Source organism: Cydia splendana, chromosome Z, assembly GCF_910591565.1.
Source record: "Cydia splendana chromosome Z, ilCydSple1.2, whole genome shotgun sequence".
Lineage (NCBI taxonomy): Eukaryota > Metazoa > Arthropoda > Insecta > Lepidoptera > Tortricidae > Cydia > Cydia splendana.
The window spans coordinates 30,633,610-30,655,555 of NC_085987.1; the positions used below are offsets into that span (position 1 = coordinate 30,633,610).

General features: G+C 36.6%; 1 protein-coding gene across 2 annotated transcripts in view; it reads right to left on the bottom strand.

The window, feature by feature from the left end:
• Window positions 1-2,733: 2,733 nt before the first annotated feature.
• Window positions 2,734-21,946, bottom strand: part of LOC134804783 (uncharacterized) — a 46,194-nt gene continuing 26,981 nt past the window's right edge. Inside the window, exons 6-12 of one of the 2 annotated variants that reach the window (XM_063778020.1) lie at window positions 19,025-19,184; window positions 17,142-17,186; window positions 16,378-16,461; window positions 14,001-14,118; window positions 12,838-13,173; window positions 12,569-12,755; window positions 2,734-3,029 (exon numbers count right to left, since the gene is read on the bottom strand). In XM_063778020.1, coding sequence (XP_063634090.1) covers window positions 12,586-12,755; window positions 12,838-13,173; window positions 14,001-14,118; window positions 16,378-16,461; window positions 17,142-17,186; window positions 19,025-19,184 — 913 coding nt within the window. In that variant the 3' untranslated portion in view covers window positions 2,734-3,029; window positions 12,569-12,585. The remainder of the gene's footprint in view (window positions 3,030-12,568; window positions 12,756-12,837; window positions 13,174-14,000; window positions 14,119-16,377; window positions 16,462-17,141; window positions 17,187-19,024; window positions 19,185-21,946) is intronic. The other variant, XM_063778019.1, reaches the window with a different exon arrangement.

Here is a 21,946-nt window from a genome sequence, read left to right on the forward strand (position 1 = left end):
ACGAATTCAACGACGGCTTTGTGGAAGCTGTCCATAGCACTGGGTCTAAGTTCTTTAAGGCCCAGCGGACAAACAGAACCAAAAGGCTTTCTGACTCTACTCGGGGACTCTTGGAGGAAAGGAGAAGAATGGTTCTACAATCTTCACAAGATGCGACATTATATCGGCGGCTCAATAGACGGATCTCTAAGTCCCTTACCCGTGATCTGCGCAGAACCAAAGTAACCGATGTAGCCCTCCGAATCGCTAAACTTAAGTGGCAGTGGGCGGGGCACATTGCCCGTAGAACCGATGGCCGTTGGGGCGGAAAGGTTCTCGAGTGGCGACCACGTACCGGAAGGCGCAGCGTGGGTAGACCCCCCACAAGGTGGACTGACGACCTGGTAAAGGTCGCGGGAGATCGCTGGATGCGGGTGGCGCAAGACCGGTCATTGTGGCACTCTTTGGAGGAGGCCTATGTCCAGCAGTGGACGTCCTCTGGCTGATATGATGATGATGATGATATTTATTTTAAAACTTTCAGAAAAATCAATAATTTATCTGTTTTTATACACACACATAGTCTATCAAGATTTTAAATTTGTTAATAAATGTTTTATTGATTATATTTAATTAGTGCTTAATTATAATGAAAATTAAAATTCTTCGATTGTAGGTGTTATAATATTACCTTGGTTTGTACAACACGAAACTATTCAATATTTAGTAAATTAAAAAGCTACTTTCCCACACGCGTGCAAAAAAGTGACTCTTTCTATGCCTATGTTGTCCCACATAAAGTGCCAGTTTCTGAGCATATGCATTGTAATAGTACATTTCAATGCAAATGTGGAAAGTGTATTAATTTATTATTTACGAGTCCCGAGATGTCTTTTATGAGCCGTAGGCGAATAAAAGACAGGACAAGTAAATAATAACACTTCCACACGTACATTGAACAACGTTTTTTAATATATTTGCGAAAAAATCAAAATAAAACAAATATTTGTTACATGAGTATTACACTTACCAGTGTTGCCAACTTGACATAAATGCTGGCATATTTTTACTCGCTTTGGCACCAAAATTTTCCATTTAGCATATGGCATATTTTTAGCATAATTTATTCTAAGCCAAGTTTGCACCAACTTGGCAGCAACAATATTCGCCATCGCCTTATGTGGTTCATATTTTCATATGAATTTTGACTTTTGTGGACGGATAGACGTCGACGTCGACGGTCTATATAAAGTTGGTCTATGTAAAGCAGATTTTGTCAGTAGAAAAAGGCGCCAATTTGAAAAATGTATGTGTTTTAAGTGTCTAATTTCGAGTGACATTTTAGCATTTTTTTTGGCATAATGTAGACATTAGTCTAGCATTTTTTCAAAATTGATATTGTATATTATACAGCACTATAAACTACATTACATTGCAAAAATTCATCACATTAACTCATTTCATACAAAAACACTCTTACAGTTGCAATTTAAATTAATTATTTTGATACAACTAAATTTTAAGTGAAAATGGCGGGCGCCAGTTTTACTTTTTAATTTTTTTCTGTTAACGACAGCCAACATGGCAATGATAGTTCCATTCAGCCAAATAATAAAAAAACATTTTAGTGAAACATCGTATTATTTATATAAGTAATAACTAATAAATATTTACTTTATATCTTGTAGCAATACTTTTTGTACGTAATAAATGTTTAATGGCAAAGTAAAAATTATATATAGTCGGACCAAAAAAAGTCTGCAGCGGATTTGATAGCCCGCGCAGTGCAAGTGTCATTTATACGTCATAATTTCATAGAAGTTTGACGTTTAAAATAACACGTGCACTGCGTGGGCTATCAAATCCGCTGCAGACTTCATGGACTGACCTTAATGTTTTTGAACATCCAAACTCTTTGGCGTGGACCTACGGTTACGGTCAGAATTAATTTAAAAAAAAAGCTGGAAAAGTAAAGCACTAGTTCGCAAAAAACAACTTTGCGAACGCTAAACAGCTACATAAAGTAGCACTTTTTGAGCAACTGTATTAAAAATAAATTATTTTACACCATGTATGAAATAAAGCACTATGTAGATAATTATTAGAAAAAACACAGATAGGACTTATTTTTAAACACAAGTTCTATTTAATAAATCGGATAGAAATTTGTTTACCTATATATGATTCTACTCGTTAAAGGTCATTTTTGTTGACTCGTAGAAAAAGTATTGTAAACAATAGAGATACTCATATGTAATCAAGCTTTTCAATTTCGTACCCATTAAGACCACTCAGCAAGCTTCGTGGCCTTAACACGGTACTCGACTGAAAAGCTCTCTATTATATCACGATTGTATAAAATACTATATTTTTATATTTTAAAAATACATAGGTTAGAAGTTATTTAAGAAAATAGCCAAAAAATTACCATTCTCCCCCCTTTACTACCGAATCTACTGGGTCTAATTTGAAATCAACTGATTTGCTAGGCCGAAATGAACCCATAAGTGTACTGCGAACAAAGTTTTGTGCGGTACACTAACCACTCACATGCTTGATATTTTTCAGTGACCTCTATTATTATAATAAAATAAGGGTGACAGCTGATAGATACAGTTACCAAAAGCAAGTGAGTGGCTAAAAAGAACACAATATAGGTAATACGTGGGCTACTGTGCATTTATATTGCTGCTATTAGAATTTGTTTGTCTGACATTATTTAACCTTTAAAAGAAACTCTTTCTGATTTCAGCATTAATTTTATATTATGTAGATATTTAATAACAACAACATTATAATCTATTGTAAAAATTATTCACTTATACTTATATTAATTAAAGTATACCTACGCTTATAAACTAAATAGGTATAAGTATCTAACATTATAGAGTATTTACACGTCTCGTCTTAAGGTAAATACAACTGCACTCCACTAAGTTCACACTGGCAGTCACATCACATTATAAACCGTAGTTAGGTAATACTAGCACGTGTAGTGTTTCTTTAGTTTAAAATTGTCCTTCTCGAAAATGCCACCACTTGATCCACAGCTGAAATTATTATAAAAAAAAGTAGTTTGAGTAACTTTAGCTACATGAAGTTAAGTCACCATTCGCACAGCGCACTAAGATAGACACGTTCGCAAGCTCTATTTATTTTGGAAAATAAAATGGCCTGATACCTTGCTTAGGTATACATGTTTGGCCAGCCATGAAAAACCAGTGCAGTAAATATGAATGTCCGGTTGCCTTTGCTTGTCAAGCATTAGCTTTTGAACCCATACAAGTTTACAACTTACAGTAGAGTTCACAATCATCTTTACAAGTTGCGTTATAAAAATATATTATTTACACGCTTCTAAGACACTAACAAAACTTAAAGGTCGCACGACATTATATTTTTAGAACGTTGACTTGTAGTCTGTGCGGAATGAGAAGAGTCGTAGAATGTATTTGATCCCATTCATATCACGACTATTCTCTTTCCGTACAGACATTAAAGATGTTTGTGAACTGTACCGTGCCTACTTTAGAACCTGTTCACTGTTACCTAAGTTTCTTTAGGGCGCGTGTACACGGTGCCGCCTCCGCGCCGACACCGCACTGCCGCCGCACGGGCTCGTGTACACGGTACCGCCTCCGCGCCGACACCACACCGCCGCCGCACCTCCGCGCTATGTACACGAGACGCGTAGAGCCCGCCGCCGCACTGCCGCATACATATCGCGAAGGTGCGGCGGCGGCACGGCGGCGGTCCGGTGTCGGCGCGGAGGCGGAGCGGTGTCATAAGGATAAATCGTGACAAGCGGTATCGCCTGAGACAAAAGTGCATGCTCACTGCACTTACTTATAGCCAAACCTGGGATAACTCGGAGCACTAAGTGACGTAGCAAAATAATTTATCGACAATATATCGATGTTACTGTCAACATCTAAATGTAAGAATATTAAGTTAAGAATATTTTTCTACTCGTCGACTATAATCTGTGTATTACAACTTCATATACAACTCTATAACCTTACTCTTTTCAACGCTGGATAGTAAGGCACTTCCGACTCAACTATAATAATTGTATCAATACGGTTTAGTCAATGTTAAAAATTTTGAAATTAGAACTTCATACATTTCGATAAAATATTGCTTGTTTAAGCAATGATATTTATTTTTATACAAGATGAGGCATACACTAACATATCAAGCGAAAAAAATGATGGCAACCAATGATGCCAACGTCACGGCAGCACCACTTACAATTTGTTTACAACATCATACGCAAATGCGCAAAAGAGACGGCACAATTAACAGAATACCTGTGTAAAAAAGAGACGGCTAGTGTTTGTCACGTGTTCGTTGAATTCACGGCAAACGGCGGGAAACTGTGAAGATGGCGCGAAGCGTAATAGTCGGTTTAGACTCTCGCGCGAGCCACGAGACGAGCCGCGAGCCGCGCCACGAGACGCGAGTGTGAACGGTAGGCTCGTGACTCGTCTCGCGGCTCGGCTCGCGCTCGCCTGGCTCGCGTGGAGGAGCGGTTTTTTGGGCACGAGTCAAAGGGGCTCGCGCGGGACGCGCGCTTGCGTTCACACTCGCGTTTGACTTGTCATTCGATTATAAACTTTTCTCAAACATGCAATGAAATATTTATGTTATGTTCCTTATAATAGGCTGCGAAGTATGACGTTTCAGGTGCGGCTAGGACAAAAGGTCGTTAATGGAATTTCATACACATCTTGCAGGCCTAGGCCGGCAAAGTCCTCTTTTTTAATTTTCATTTCACAGATATTTGTGACACAGCATCGTGGCATTCATCCATAAAAAAAACTAGAGGCAGTATTTGCTTTATGGTTCGTAATGACACTCTGCCACTACGCGTATAAAAAAAAAACAAAAAACAATGTTTGCTATAATTTGCAGTTTTATTTGCATAAAATAAACATGAACTTAATAAATAATACATTCTATAATTTTATAATTTTAAATTATAAATTTAACTACACAAATAAAAACATTTAAAATATTTCATCTAAACGTTAGCGGTAAAAAGGTCTACTCAAACACGCGTAGTTATATTTTTTAAATTGTTATGGAGGTAAAGTTGAAAAAGATTCATTCTGTTTTATTGGATTTATGGTGCGTTGTTGATTTTTTGACTTTAATATGAGTTCCGACGAAATAATGAAATTAATATTAATTGTAATCGTAGGTGTTGGAATTGGCAGCGTAAGCAGAATTGATTTTAATAACTTGCTGCCTCTGCCGCCAAGTCAAAGACGAAGTATGTATATGGTTGCTTATGGCAATTTTATTATTTGAGAAACTAAGAAAAATGGCTTACAGTTTATTAGAAACAGTTTTGTGGCATATTTTAAATGAATGTACAAACAAACAGTACAGTGTTGACAAATTCGTCAACACTGTGGAAATTATACTTTTACTCCATGCATAAAGCAACGATGTATGTGAAACATGATATCAACATGAAAGACTATGTAAACTTATGTGACGAAAACGACAGTCAGACGGATACAAGGCGAAAAAATCAAAGATACATGAAAATATACGGGTAGTAAAATTACACGACTCGTGTAAAACATACGCGTGATAATGATATAGGTACGTGTTGGTTATATTTTGGGTGTAGTTTACTTTTAGTTTTTTCTATAAATAAAACTTGGGTTTCGTGGATTTTTTATTTTATTTATTTCATTGCATGTTTGAGAAAAGCACTATACATACCTCGGCGGGAAATGGGGTTGCCCGCGCTCAGACCTATCCGGCCTCGCTTCGCTCGGCCGTCTATATGTCTTCGGCCGGCAACCCCTTTCGTCCCGGCCTCTGTAGTAATGTACTATTATGCCGTGCCGTTAGTGTTTAAAATATATTAGCACGAGCTTACGAGCCATGAGACGAGCCTCGAGCCGAGCCACGAGGCGAGAGTGTAATCATTAGCTCGACGGGCTCATGCGCTCAAGGCTTAGAGGATATAACCAACGGAGACGCCATGTCTAAAATTTTCGGTACAAAATAGTCTGCCGTTTTTTGCGGGGGAGGGGCACATCAAATGTATAGGTACGTCATGTCAGATAAACGTCAGTCCATACATATGGTTGACATGTGGTTGACCATTGGCCGCCTATTTTCGACAGAGGGGAACGCCTGTTAATGGCGGCTCCATTGTTAATTACTCCGAGGCTCAAGGCCACTCGAGGCGAGCCACGAGACGAGCCGCGAGCCGAGAGTCTAAACCGGCTATAAAACTTATAAAGAAAAAAAATCAAAGAATAACATGTTTGACAGAAGGTGCAAATCATTTTAGTGCAGTTCTTTGTAGTAATGTACTCGCCTTGTACTCGCTACCGAAGTAAGTTTTCACATTTAGTTATGTAAATGAAAGATATATTTCATATATTATACTTATCATTGTTACTTTTGTTAGGTTTGTGTTTTTGAATATAATAATAATTGCACATATTGACACTATTTTCTTTACCCGAGACACAGAATAAATAATAGTACTAGGTACAGAAGACTCAGGACAAATATGGCCGCTAGGTGGCGACTGCGCCACGCGCGGCTTATGGTTAGCCACCAAAATTAGTGTGGAACGGATGTACTTTTAGCTACCTCGCGGAGTGAGCCACGCCTGCCCGAGACACTGCGGGTTAATTATTAGCTTCGTGGCCTAAACGGTACTCGGTAGAAAAGCTCTATTATATCACGCTGGCGAGTCCGACTCGCACTTGGCCGATTTTTTTAGAAATAATTATCATAGGTGAGACAATCTCCTTTTTATGACCATTAATTAATCCATTGCCAGAAAAAGTATGCTGATATTGAATTCGAAAATAGTTTTCCCAAATTATACCTGAGATGACCTTAGCCAAGGGTGGTAAATGCCTCATTTTTATACAAATCGGGAGATGATGAAGGACGACCGAGTTACTGTCATCTTCCTCGCGTTATCCCGGCATTTTTGCCACGGCTCATGGGAGCCTGGGGTCCGCTTGACAACTAATCCCAAGAATTGGCGTAGCCACTAGTTTTTACGAAAAAGACTGCCATCTGACCTTCCAACCCAGAGTAAACTATGCGTTATCGGGATTAGCCCGGTTTCATTGCATTGTGATAAAATTGTAGATTGTGAAAGTGACTAGCTATAAGTTAATGATAGGTACATTTATTTATTTTTGTACAGTTATTGTTGCTAGTCATTCCTTTTAAAGTTTTTACTTGCGTTTAAGTGATAATAATTATGTCGTTATAAATATAAAACATATTATAATTTTTGAAAGTACATAGATTACATGTGGTACCATCACTCTTTGTATCGGCTAAACCAACACCCGTTTTCCACTGATCACTGGAAAACGGTTTAGGATATGGATGGGACAAGCATACACAAACTACTCAGGTTTGTTATAAGTTTAATTTTTCATAGCAATAAAATAAAGTACACACTAAGTATAAAAATCAGGTACATTCGCATGGCACAAGTTAAATCAAACAATAAAATTACAACTGAAAGGTATACTGTATAAATACTTTCAAAATATTATGCTTACATAACTACTTATAATATAGTAGTAACACTAGTAGGTACCATAACCTCACAGGCATTTGAGGTGTCCAAGGAACTTTTGTTTATTAACCTATATATAAACTTGGTATAGTATCAGGTAACATGGTACATTTATTCGTCTAACAAATACAAGACATATGAATACATTCATCGACACGGAATCGGAAAATATTAATCGGCAAAGAGAGATGAGGGATTCAACAACATTGAAACGGCGCCATCGTGCGCGTATTAAAGTGACCGCGTGACCGAGGAAGTCTTAACAGTTATAAATGCGTCTATACTAATAGTATACAGCTGAAGCGTGATCGGCTCAAGCCCATTCCGTGTCAATAAATAAATATATGGTGCGACCCAAATAAACGGTACGCAACGCAAACATTCACTCAAAAAATATGGCAACTATTTGTTTTCATTTAGTACATTAGAATTTTAGTGCAATAATTGAAAGTGTCATACTACTGGAAGCAGTTATGCATCGCTCCCATACATAACCCAAAATGTTTTTATTAAGCTATGAGCTTCATCACATATGTTCCTTGAGTAATTCTAAGCATTTCAATTCTGGGAGGCAATAAGAAATGTGCGTCTAGTCGGGGAGGGCGGGGTACAAAGATGGCCGCCACCCGTCATCTTAAAAAAAAAATCTATTCTGGTCTTGGTGGTCACTAGGGCAAGTTTGGTATCATTTTCGTATAAACCGAAGACGTAGAATTCCGAATTAGAAGCTAAAAAATAATATTCCTCCAACGGAAGCCGCTCTTCGACCGGATACTGCGGTCATTAAATTGTTTTATAAAAATATATAGAAAGTATTTTATTTGAAACCATAAAATTTAACAAAGTAAACATAAGAAGATACTCCTACTCGACCATTTTGTAAGAGAAACGCCGCCTACCGCGAGTCCTGCTACCCGCGGTCATTTAATATATTATTTCACCATCTTTTTGCATTAGGATATTATAAGACGTGTATAGTTTTAGAATCTGCATGAATTGCGCTTTATTATAGTATTTTTTTATATGATATTTTTGGGCACTATACAAAAGTTATTAGCTCTCAAAGCAACAATCTCCAACCAAAATTTTCACCTTTTGACGTTTATCTTGTAAAATTACTATGAAACTGAAAAAAAAAACTAATATCGGCAATGAATTCTACGTCTTCGGTTTATACGAAAATTATACCAAACTTGCCCTAGTGGCCACCAGGACCAGAATAGTTTTTTTTTTAAAGATAACATGTGGCGGCCATCTTTGTACCCCGCCCTCCCCGACTAGACGGACATTTCTTATTGCCTCCCAGACTTGAAATGCTTAGAATTACTCAAGGAACATATGTGATGAATCTCATAGCTTAATACATTTTTTTTGGGTCAACTTCATAACTGCTTCCACTATACTACAATAGACTGTGTACATTATAGCCAAAATTTACTTTTTTATTTTGCGTGGCATAACTTTAACGTATGGCACATAGGTAAAATCGCATAGCAATAGCACATTGAGTAATCTTATTATATATATATATATATATATATATATATATATATATATGTAGTCGGACGGATTCAATATACACGTTCCACTACGGCGATATTACATTTGTAAGGTGTTTTATTCACTCCTTGGGCTGCGCGCAGACAACATAACCACAGAATGTGTCGCTGTACACGGCGTGCGGCGTTTACTGCGCATATGTAGTGTAACGTTATTTAAGCAATAAAAATCAGTCTTAGTAAGACGTTTATATGTTAGTTAACGTCAATAGAATTAATTATATTAAAGCAAACAATTATAGTCTTCACAACAAGTAAACGGTAACGTTCACATATTTAATAAAAAAATGGAATGATGTCAATACCAGTAAATTAGTGTATAATACTTAATCTAAAATATCAGTGATTATGTTTAATTCGTATGTCTATCGAGATCAATATTAAATGGCGATTTAATAAAAAAAATCTTAAAACCTTTGGTCCGATTTTTCTTCTACTTAGCGAATAAATTATGTATTGGCACATGTCAGCCAACTAGATGTGTTTGTGCCATTCCACGAGAATGTCACTTAATAAAAACTTTTTCCGTAAATCGCACTATCTCAATCAAATGCGTAAATCTCGAGAATATACGGCTAATACTATATCAGAAGTATTAGAATAATGGTATTTGGCAAGCGACTTTCCCGTGGAATGCTCGAGTTATTGATGCCCTCTATAAATGCATACGGCCTAATTTAGTAACTAATGAAGGAGGCATTGCGAACTATCTATGAGCCAAAGACTTGTGGCTCCTAAATGAGATCATGTTATCAATTATCATATTACAATACTCATTGTATTTTTTTTGGTAAAATAATTTACTCTCATGGAAGACTACGGGCTACTATTCGTCGTATTCTAATAAGGCTAACCTAGGAATTGTAAAATAATTCCTAATACTTGCCCGTTATTACCAACCAACTAATTTGACGTTTAGCTGATAGACACGCCAAATACAAAATGTAGATAAGATAAAAATGTACCACATGTATAACGTGCGCGAATGTACCCTCCAAAAAAGAAAACATAAAAGTAATCAGTACTAGACGTCCACATAGCTGGTTGGTAAAAAACAAGAATATAACCTAAGTAAACTTCATCATAATATTTGCAGTTTTTCAGTATAGTCAATTAATCAATCAACAATTGTAAGAAATATTGTCTACACGATTTCTTATTAGTAACACTTAAAGTTAAAACATTCACTTCCTTCAATTAAAGTGAATTTATGAAGTGAGAAAAATTGTTACTTCGATACGTAAGGCACATTAATGAACACAATACGCTAATATTTAGGTTTAACTGTACGGCTGAGTGCTTTAAGGCCCATTTAGACGGTGCGAGAACACGCATGCGAGTTTCATTACATTGCAGTTTTTGTTCGGTCGCTTGAATTCGATGTAACCAACAGTCTGCAATGTAACTAAAATCGCATGCAAGTTAGCGCGCTATCTAAATCAGCCCTTACCTACCCAAAGTGGGCTTTAAAATAACCACACTCTGATTCTGATTATCACATCTCACATTACAATGTTCCTTATATAACATAGGTAAAGCCCCATTCAGATGATTCAAGAACTTCCATGTGATTTTCGTTACATTGCGGTATTTGGTCGATTGCCTGAATTCATTGCACTCTGTAGTTAGCGATGTATCGAATATTGCATGCAAGTTCTTGAACCGTCTAAATGGGGCTTTAATCACACCAAAATTCGCTTCGCTGACATAAGCGGTGAACCGTAGGTAGGCGGTTAAAGAAAACAATGCCTTATAACATATACAATTGACATAATTTCTTATTTATAATGAGAAAAATATAGTTAACGACAGGACCTCGGTTCACATCAACTCCTTTTGAAATGACTTATGGCGAATAAGAAATACTAGGTAACATAAAGGACTAGGTATAGTAAGATTACTTCCAGGTTGGTTTCTAGCATTTCTTGATTATTGTTGAAACCTTATTAATAATTAATAAAACTTAGCATGTATGCATGTGATAATTTCGCAACTCTTATCTCAGGCGGTTGATAAAGAAGTTGCCTATAGTACCTATAGTGTTTGTCTAGTAGAAGGTTGCTGAGCTCTGGGACCAGTTTAGTCAGTTATCTCTTTCATGACTATTTCTTGATTATTAATTAACAAAATATTAAAAGTCGGTACGGGTGACCAGGATTCAAACTCTGAACTGAGGTACCTGAGGGTAATAAGGCCAACCTAACATCAAATCGCTTTAAATAGGTAGTTATTTATTAGATGTAGATTTTATTTAATCTCAGGTAATGAAGCTCCTTGTTAATTTAGACTAATATACTAATAAAATACACGTGTTCATGCATCAGATTTTTTTCTACAGTTAAAAGAGAAATATAAATAATAACGCCAGGCAGTTTATGAAGGCCTTGTCTATTTTTATGATTTCAAAAAAGTGTGAAATCACGAAAAATGGTTAAGTAATTACCCTTATTTAGAGTGCACTTACCGTTGTTTACGTATATTAGTTAGTATAATTTGAGTACGAAACATTATTTTCAGAAAATCGTTACTTTAAATGGTATGGGTTTTATTGCGCGATGCACATAGGCCTTATTAACCGAAACTTTTATAAGACTAATTCATAAGAAGTACATAAGATATAATTTATGTACGATTGCTGTTAGCTTTTAATTGTATTATATCATTTTATATGTTAATCTAATAACCAAGACGGTTACACTGTTGTAAGTACAGTATTTGTGCCATTTTCAATCAAAAGGGTACTTATTGTCGATTGTCAATAAGGCGATATTTCCATATAGCTTCAATTAATCAACCTTATCGACAACCGACAATTTGGTACCTTTTGGTTGAGAACATCACATTTTTCAGGTAGGCCTTATTATACTATAGGTCTTATTACCTCCAGTTAATCTGGTATCAAATATTACCAAAAATGATAAATGTTATGGTGTAGCTAACTTGAAGTACTAAATTTGACAATGCTTAACTGCCGGTAGGCCAGAAACTTGAATTATTTGAGCGTCAGGATGGCGTTTGGACGTTTTAGGGAGAGGTACACTGATTTCTATTAAAGGTTTATAGAGATACACTAATTTTGGAACGCTTTCAATGCTATACCTTTTTACTAGTATGATACAAAATTAAACATAGTTTAGACGTGATAACTTTTAATTTTGTTCGGCATGGTTCGTAAGCCTCTAAAATAGTTTGCAAATAGTTTGGAAAGAAAATTATTCTGGAGTAATGATCAAATGCCAACGTTCAATTGAAGTTCAACATCAATAGCTTAGTATTGGACATCTGTAAAAGAAATGCGGAAAAACAAACTGAAAGTAATCTTATTGCATGGTGAGGTCTAATATAACATACCTAACTTGGGAATCGGACTACACATCATCAACATCAGTTACCCGCAAGTTAGTGGCAATTCGCTAGCGATTTCGCGTTGTTCTGCGCTCGTATAACGTACCTTGCGGATTGCAGAGGCTATTGGTAAGGTGGGAAGTAAGGCGGCTGAGGATACCGAGCCATATAATTGTAATTTGGAGCATTTGCCGCCGGTCGGAGCGCTCCTGGTACAGCAGGTGCCTGCATCCCTTGGACCGGGCCCGGACCGGGCGCTCTTTCTGTGCCATTGTACTGCATGCCCACAGTACCTACAACATTCGAATTATGAAAATATTATACATAACAATGTAAAATAAGTGTCGTCAAACAGCGGTAGGTACACCGACTCACCTGAGACAGCAGGGTTCTGAGGGTAGTAATGCCGGTTCGGTGGCGGGACGGCCGGGTGGTACATGTAGCCGGCGGGCGGCGGGGCGGCCGGAGGGGCGCCTGCATACCCGCTAGGGCCCGCCACGGCGTAGTTGGGCATCGCTTGGTGCGCACGGCCTCCGAAGTCTGGAACCTGCACGCTCGGCCCGGCGTAACCAGCGGCTGCGCCATACCTTGTAGGTTCGCTTGTGTTAGTGTGAGGTTTTCGCCCGTTTGCTAAATAGCCATTTGTTCTGTTATTTAGCGTCGGTTCACTTGGGCGTTCTTCTACTGACGGTGACCTCTCTGCTGTATTACCTGAATATTTAATTGCAGCAATTAGATGTCAATAGATTCTACTTATCTTGAGATTCAAATATTTCTAATAAACCTGCTATCTATTGTACCCCGGAAACTTTCAATTTGCGAAAATAAATGAGGGGCGCACCGCAAGTAAAAACGACCCATACGAAAAATGCACGCCCTGTGACGTCACAGCACACACGGCTGCGCCAAAATGTATGCAAAAGATTCATGAATAATAAGTAGGTATTTCGTTATTTACGCCGTAAGTAGGTACTTGCTTGCCTTACTTTTTTCTCGTTATAACATAAGGAATCTATTTTCGATACAAGTGCGAAAAATAGGAAATTCGCAACGAGGAGCGATTTTTTTAAATTTTCGACGTAGCTACGTAATGTGCTTATTATAGCACAGGGTGTCGTAATGGAGCATCACTAGCATCAGATGTAGGTAATTCGCAATTGTATCGCAAATAACTATTAATATACATTAGGAAGATTTAAAAAATAATAATTATCCGTTTTTAAACCCCATTATATTTACAAAAATGTCACAATAAACTGCGGATTACTCTTTTTCGGATTAATTTTGTGTTGTTGGACGTTTATAAACGAAATAAAATATTTATCATGGTCATATAAAAGATTTTTCATGCATGTAACCCATTGTATCAGGCAATGTAGGTATATTTGCAAATGAATATCAATAACTGCTGGGCACAGGCCTAACAAGCTCAGAATTGGATAGTCCCCACACCGCCCAAAGCGATGTTAGTAGGTTTCGTTATACCTTCACCAGAAAGCTAGTGGTGAATATTAAACAAACTTAGCCAAACTACTTACTACTCCTTAATGTATCCGTGACGAATTTTATCAAATCTGGTCCAGCATTAGAATAGCTAACATTATGCCGTCTTGTAAGGGACTGCAATGTTTCGTCCATATGGGATGTTGAAGGAACCTACAATATGAACACATAGAAAATCATTTCTTAAGGTGATACTAATCTTTCACCGCACCAGCTCGTAAAGGCTCTCTTTATCTCCAACAACTGATGAGAAAGTTGCATTTTATCCATAAGAGCGGCAATAGTTATTTGTTTTACAAGGGGGCAAAGTTGTTTTACCTCTCGTGCTAATATTCATACACGAGCAAGCGAAAGATCCCAAAACTGATTACTTTGCCCCATGTACATGTGAATAAAATGCAACTTTCTTATAAGTTTTTGAACAATCAAGAGAGCCTTTACCAGCCGGTGTGATGAAAAATAATGTGATGCAAGTTTCATCATGTTGGCTGGCAGTATTTACTTTTAATTGATGAGTGGAATTATAAAGTTTGTCTAGCCCCAGTGCCTTGAACTCAAGATTCCACTTTGCGGATCACTCGCTACGCTCGTAGATTTTTTCGCTTGCGGTTATCAATAGACGTAACCAGGCGAGGCTTCTCGCTCGGTGTGGACCCGCCTAGACATGTGCGCCGCGCCGCCGCCGCCGACGATTTTTCCACGCCGCCGCCGCCGATAAGTTTGACCGGCGTATAATCGGCGTGGAAAATTTTGATACCTATCGTATCTTATTGCATGTTGCATAGTGAGTAGATAGTATCAGATATATAATTTAAAGATCCTAATGCTCATGCACTTATTATTTGCCAGCGAAGCAAATTAACATCACTTTTGTCGTTGCGGTGTTAGCTGTCATAACGATTTAGCGTTAAATTAAACAAGGGCTAGGTTCTAGATCACAGGTTATTATTTGATATGTTATCACACAGCTTTTTTATAGGATTTGTTTTACTGTAGTAGGTTTTACTGTAATCTCACCAAGGGTCATCAATCATCATAAAGCTAGCAACAAAGAAAACAAAGTGAACCTTAATATTCCATGAAACTCTAATGAAATACCTACAATATATTATCTCACGCGACTCTTTAAATTTTCCGTCAGAGGGTTCGTCTATCAAATTTTTGGGTAGTCGCTCACAGTATGCAGGTCAGAAGACACGCGGGTTTTAGTCTGCAAGTGCCATGCGACACGAGACACTTCTAAGACATTCTGTTGAGTTGAGCGAATCAACCTGACGAAGTGAATCAAAACAACGACATCTTTATTCTAACATAAATTTCTAATGAACTTCAGTTCAGACAAATGTAAAGTAGTTAATCATTATTTCGTAACAAATCGTAGGTGAGACGAGACGACAGCGGCTGGTAGAAGTCAATATAATTTTTTTTTAACTTACGACTTAACTTATAAAGAAATCTTTTTGGGTTTTATTTGTATTAAAATTCTTATACCGTCTAAAATGTAGCGTTTTAAAGTGTCTTTTTTATATTAATATTTAAACACACCGTTGGTTACCGTTAGGTTGGTAAGAAATGGTTGCCAAGTGACATGATGGTATATTATTTTCGGATATGTTTTGGATAGCCTAGTAAATACTCAGAAGGCTTTAATATATAGTTTCTACAGCCACGTTCTCATGCAGTATCAAAAATTATGCCACACCGATTTCACGCCGATCACGCCGCCGCCGCCGGTCAAAAAATCATCGGACGCCGCCGCCGATGATTTTGCCATCGGCGCACATGTCCAGACCCGCCTAATAATTTGCTCGAGGGGTAAACGAAAACTTTATTTATTTATTTCAACTTTATTCCACAAATTTACACAAAAAGAGTAAAAATGGCGGACTTTACGCCTTGAGGCATTCTCTACCAGTCAACCATTGGGCTAAACAGAGACAGTTAGTTTGGTGCAGGATTGTAAATAGTGGATATGAGAATAGACACAAGACTTTACTCCATTGTATAGTTCGTTTTTTTAGCATTAGAAAGAAGGTAAGCGATCTTGACATGTCTTTTAATTGAAAAACGCTTTTTAAAAATCAGTAATGAAAGCAGAAGAATATAAATCATCGTATTAGAATCATAATTGTTACATATTTGCCGTTACGTTTTAAAAATAAAACGTGTTTTTCAATAAAAAGACATCAAGATTGTTTACCTCATTTCTAATGCTAAAAAAACGAACTATAAAACAGAACAACTTCAATCGCTCTGAAATCTGAGTCTGGGCACACTCATGTGCAAAGTGCATAGTGCTGTCAACTGTCAAACTGCCAGGCGAGCGATACTGTCGCGCACACCGCGAAGCGTTCGTCGTTTAAAATTACCGAAAAAATACGGCAAATGAGAACACAATACACATGTGCTTACCGGATCGATGATATTTCTGGTGCCGCCGCCGAGCAGCATGTTAAATAGCTGTATAACAGCCTGCTTAGACACAGTTGATGAATCCTACAAAGACAATATTTAGGTATTAAAGTCTAACTGGACGTATTGTGAGAATATTAGAGCTTCCCTCATTTGTCTACATTAGATTAGTTCTTTCTGAGGTAGCAGACAAATGTGATATTAACAACTCTTTGTGACGTCAGAACGTGCCTCTCCACACTTTTAGATAGTGGTAAACACTTATTTCATATCACGCCACACAACACAATGATATCAGGCCGTACAACAGGTGTACTACCGACAACAGTTAAAAAACTAGAAAAGTGTATCAGTCCGACTGGCTTCTTTACTACTGGTTTTGGCATGATGGTCTATTAAATAAATTAATGTTTTTGGCAAAACATTCAAGTTTGGTACAAGCTTTTATCGCTGACTGTACTTTTCTTACCACAGGCAACTAATAATTATCGAAACAGTTCTATAAACACAATTAGGCTGCGTTGGTTCATCACAGAGTTCCTATGGCCACCTCCTGTCTTCATTATCAGATCAGCTCGATAGTACCATAATATGGCACTGTCACCAGACTTACATATCTATGCAAATTTTCTGATCAATCGGAAATCGGGAAGTGGGTCCAAATTTGCTTCCAAGATTTGACCCACACTAACTAACTAACAAACGAACCAACTTACATACTAACAGGGCAAGTCAAATAAAAGCTTGTAAAAAGTCAAACTTACCGAATTAAAAGATACTGAATTATCCAACTGTGGTGCCTGGGCCCCCTACAATAACAAAAGTAAAGTTACTACAGTCCGAATTCTGTACCATGTTTGATAGAAGAAAATGTGGAAGAGTTAAACGTCATAATTTCCTAGAGACTGTGCTATCAAACACAGTTCAGACAACAGCTTACACGGACTCTACAAAATTTTAAATAATAATTGACATAGCATTCGTCAGAGCGTAAGTGTTATGTGATGTGTAGCCATCTGCAGCTGTTAAGTTGACTAGCATATGGGCATTCTACAGGCTATCCAGTTTTACAAGTAAATTTTATTCGATTACCATTTGCTTTCTAGGATTGCTGACAATTTGAGATGTGTAACTGGCATCACAATTTTAATTACTTTCGTATTTTCGGACTTTTCTTCGTTAACACGTTGGCTGCCATGATAATCACCAGTGGGATCAAAAGATCATTACCTCTTTATTAATAGTCCGATACTGTGAGCATCACCGGTGGGATCACTAAATTTGTATGGGGCGTGGGAGCAAACCAACAAACAAAAATTCCTCTTGTAGTGGCTTATATTGCCAAATATAATATTCTTTATGAGCCATATTATCGCTAATAAGGGTGCATTTGGGCACAAATTATAAGGACAATTACCTTATATCCCTCTTGTAGTTGCTTTAATGTGAGCTTTTTTAATCTTGTACGTGCTTTATTATGACACGCAACAAGGAAGTCCAGCTTATAATGGCAAGGAAAGTGCTCTTAAATCATATTGAAAGCATTAATATGATGAGATGAGAGTAAAACTCATAACGGCAAAACAGAGGCTCTTAAAAGTCTTTGGGATTTATAACTGTGCGTTTATGACTCTGCAATAGGTATTTTTCTTAGTGGTTTACATTTTTGTAACAGTTTGACAAAAAATTAACAAGTGTCATCCATTTTACTGAAAAGTAATTGAATTTATATATATAGATTACCCGAATATTTGCATATTTACTATGAAAACTGTGTGGGGATTCAATTTCATGGTAAAATGTGATATGCAGTGTGTTGTGTTATCAACGCGCCTTTGTATGAAAGCGGTTTTGTACTAAAAGTGTTAACACTTTAGGTGAAGTATGGTGGGCAGCAAACGTGTTAAACTTAAACAAAGACTTTCCTAACATTGACGCTGTGCGGTCAATGGTAGACTTATCGGCTGATTCGGACAACTAATAGGTCTCCATGCGACATAAGTCGTTAAAAAAATCCTACTTGAATATTTATTTGTAATACAACTTTAATGTCAATATATACAACAATTAACTCTTCAAGCTTTTCAGGTTGGTTCCAATAAATAGAAAATTTGTATGCGATAAAAAAATTAAAACCATTTAACAGTAAAATTGCCTATTTAATATAGTTTTTGGGATTCTATATAGTTAACTACATATTAAGTATATACAATTATACATTGTACTTTAAGGTTAATAAATAGGTTCATAGGTAATAAAGGTTCGTCTTCAGTAAGATATGTCAACTTCATTTCATCAAAACTCGATATATGTTTCATCTTGTGTTACTTGAAAAGTAAGTATCTTTTACTTTTCTATATAAAATATAAATACACACAAATATATATTTTTTAAATAACTAGTTATATTTCTCTACAAGCCATCCTATACAACGAGTTTAATTTTATTATAAACTGACCAACTGAAGGAAACAACAGGTTGTTTCCTTGCCGAGTGACGAGACGGCTGACGGGATGGATAAACAACCCAAATGTATATAAATCGTCCCGAAGACCATTTATTTCTTACATTACTTGGATACAGTGATGTCACCGTACCCAAGTTATGTGAATCTTTTTATAATGAATGACGAATGACACTTAATTACCTCAATCAGATTGTCAAATACGGCGAACAGTTCTGGTCCAACGAGTTTCTTTAAAATGTCTCTCCCAATTTCATACTCCTGTAATTTCTTTTTGTACAATAATATTTGCGTCTCTTCCTCATTGTGCAAGGCTTCCATCTGCTGCTTGTACCCGTCAATTCTGAAAAAAAAAATATATATATATATAGATATATATAATTTATAAAATGTTATTACACAAAGGTAGGTATTTATTGTGCACTGTACATTAAGAGGGATGTGGTAGAAATTGTTTACAAGAGTAATCTAGAAACCCGACATCAAAGATGGAGGATTCTTTTAATCGAGTTTATAATTTTGTATTTCCTATATTGTTTTTCATCACACTTGCCAAAAACCGATTTAAGCTAAAATCAATGCCAAATCCAAAACACAAACACACGTCCCTTTTTTATATTTTTTAACGCGAAGCATACAAGGCAAACATCTCCTTGTCATACATCCATGATTTAAAAAGGGCATAAGATATTAATTACAAACAACAATTTCATTGACAACGTTTAAAATTTTCAGTTGGTGCCAATTGGAGAAGCTTTTTGATAATTAGGCCAATCAAATATTTTTTTTTTTCGAAGATTTATATCCCAGCAAGCTGGAAATCGTTTTAATACCTTTATTTGATCCTAAACGCGTTTAATCCGAATAGGATGTATACATTTTTGCTCTTTTTCAGATTTTTGCTTGTAGATCGAAAACGGTACGTCCGACGGAAAATTTGTTAATAAATAGCCGGGTCCACACAGAGCGAACATACGCGCGAGGCAATTTTCTCGCGCACAAAACGGCCAGTGTAGACGCGCCTCGCGCGCGTCGCCTCGCCCCAGACACGTCTACACTGGCCGTTATACACATAGATAAAAAAGTCGCGGTTAGTTGACATCTTTGGCTATTTTCAGAAAGTAACTTTATTTTTAAAAAGTATGGACCGGCCGAAATAATGGAATTTATATGCAACGCGAAATTGCGAAAATAGAGTATGACAGATAAAGACAAACGACTAACAAATTATTTAATGCTCCAAATCTTTAGAATAATTAAGTATTTTTTTTTAATTTATTACAAGCATTCTGGATCAATAAATAAAGTAGGTAGTGAAAATTTTTCAATGTTGTCAATTACTTACCATACATAAATAGATAAAAAAAAATTAATAAATTATACACAGTAAATTAGTAAGTAATTAAGTATACAGTGTGTGTATTCCATACGGGCGTATAATGTATCCAGTTATAGTATCTGATCCTACAAATCGTATAAGGTAATCATTTTATTAAATAGTGTTATTAATTAGGTGTAATTAATTATTTTAATCCTACCGAGCAGCAATGTACGCCGTCCACCTTAATTTGACATGACAAGTAATTAACTACTTGCCACGTCAAATGAAGTGTTTGTTTACTTTATTTTTATGTATTTTTGAGACAAACCCTAAATTAAAGAAGCATGATCGGAATAATCATGGCCTTAAGTAAATTATTATTTTGCAGCAATCGCTAAGGTGTAATTACTTACTCTACGCCTGATACGAGGCAGTGCAAATTACGTTAGTTATCCTGCTAATACGACTGTTGAATCTTCATTTCACTATCAAACTACTTATTAGTTTATCTATCATTAAATTTTACAAACAAGTAGTAATAGTGAAGTAGATTTCTGATAAATTCACGTATTTAACTGCATGGAAACCCGCATTTATCAATAAACGACTGACGTTGCTTGTCAGCACTTTATGTCATTATCTGTTTTGATAACATTATTACTCCTCAACCTTAAGTGAACGGAAAGGTTTGATTAGAATAAAACTACAACATAAACATCGAAGGAGTCCAGTAATTGTCTAATTGACTTTTTGATTTCAATTTAGGTATTAAGTAGAGATAAAAACTTTTTGATTTTTGGTTGATAAAAAAAATCAATTTCTGGTTTCTGTTTTCTTGACATAATTTGTCATGTTGCCGTCAGTGATAAAAATAATTGTTGAAAATCAAGTTGAAAATGTCGCGACCGTCGAATTTTCCTCCTAATGAACTCGCTGATATGATTTTGATTTACGGCGAAGCTCAACAACGCGGCCGAAGAGCTTTAGAGTTGTACAGAGAGCGATTTCCGAACAGGCGAACTCCGCAAAACTCACGAGTAATCGTCAATGCTCTTCAGCGTATTCGAGATGGTCTACCTATCACTGGAAGAACAATTGGAGAGCAAAATAATGACCGTCTGCCGGGACGAGTAGAGGAAAACATTTTGCAATATTTCTCACTGCACCCGGAGAGCAGCACCAGAGAAGTGTAAGAGAGTCTGTTTACCGTCGCTGCATCACTTGCATGGAACTGCGTGGCCGTCACGTAGAAAACAAGTAGGTACCTAAGGCGGGTAAATCGACGTGATTAGTTAAGGAACCTATGCAATAAAGTAATGAGTAATTATTATTTTCGACTTATATTTAGTGGAATTTTATGGCAGAGATCCGAATTTGCAATTAATTACAATAACTACACATTAAACCACTGTGGTTTATTTTGTTACTTAAATTAATGAACACTGACGTGATAAACGTCATATCATATGACAACTAGGTACGTTAATTGATGTGGACGCAATACATTGCGTGCTCAATTATTATGTATGAAAAAAAAATCTTATCTCCTAAAAAAAAACAATGTAATTAAGCTCCTTAGGTCCCATACTAATCGTTATTAAAATATACGCCCGTATGGAATACACACGCTGTATGTAGTTCAATTACAAAACCTAAGCGGCTTTGACCTCTTTTTTTTTTGCATGGTATATGTAAAAAATTACTTCCTTGGGTGTAATAAAAAGTGTCACTGCCCTGTATGCCCGCGTGGAGTTTATAATGAAATGAAGAATTAATAAGCAAGT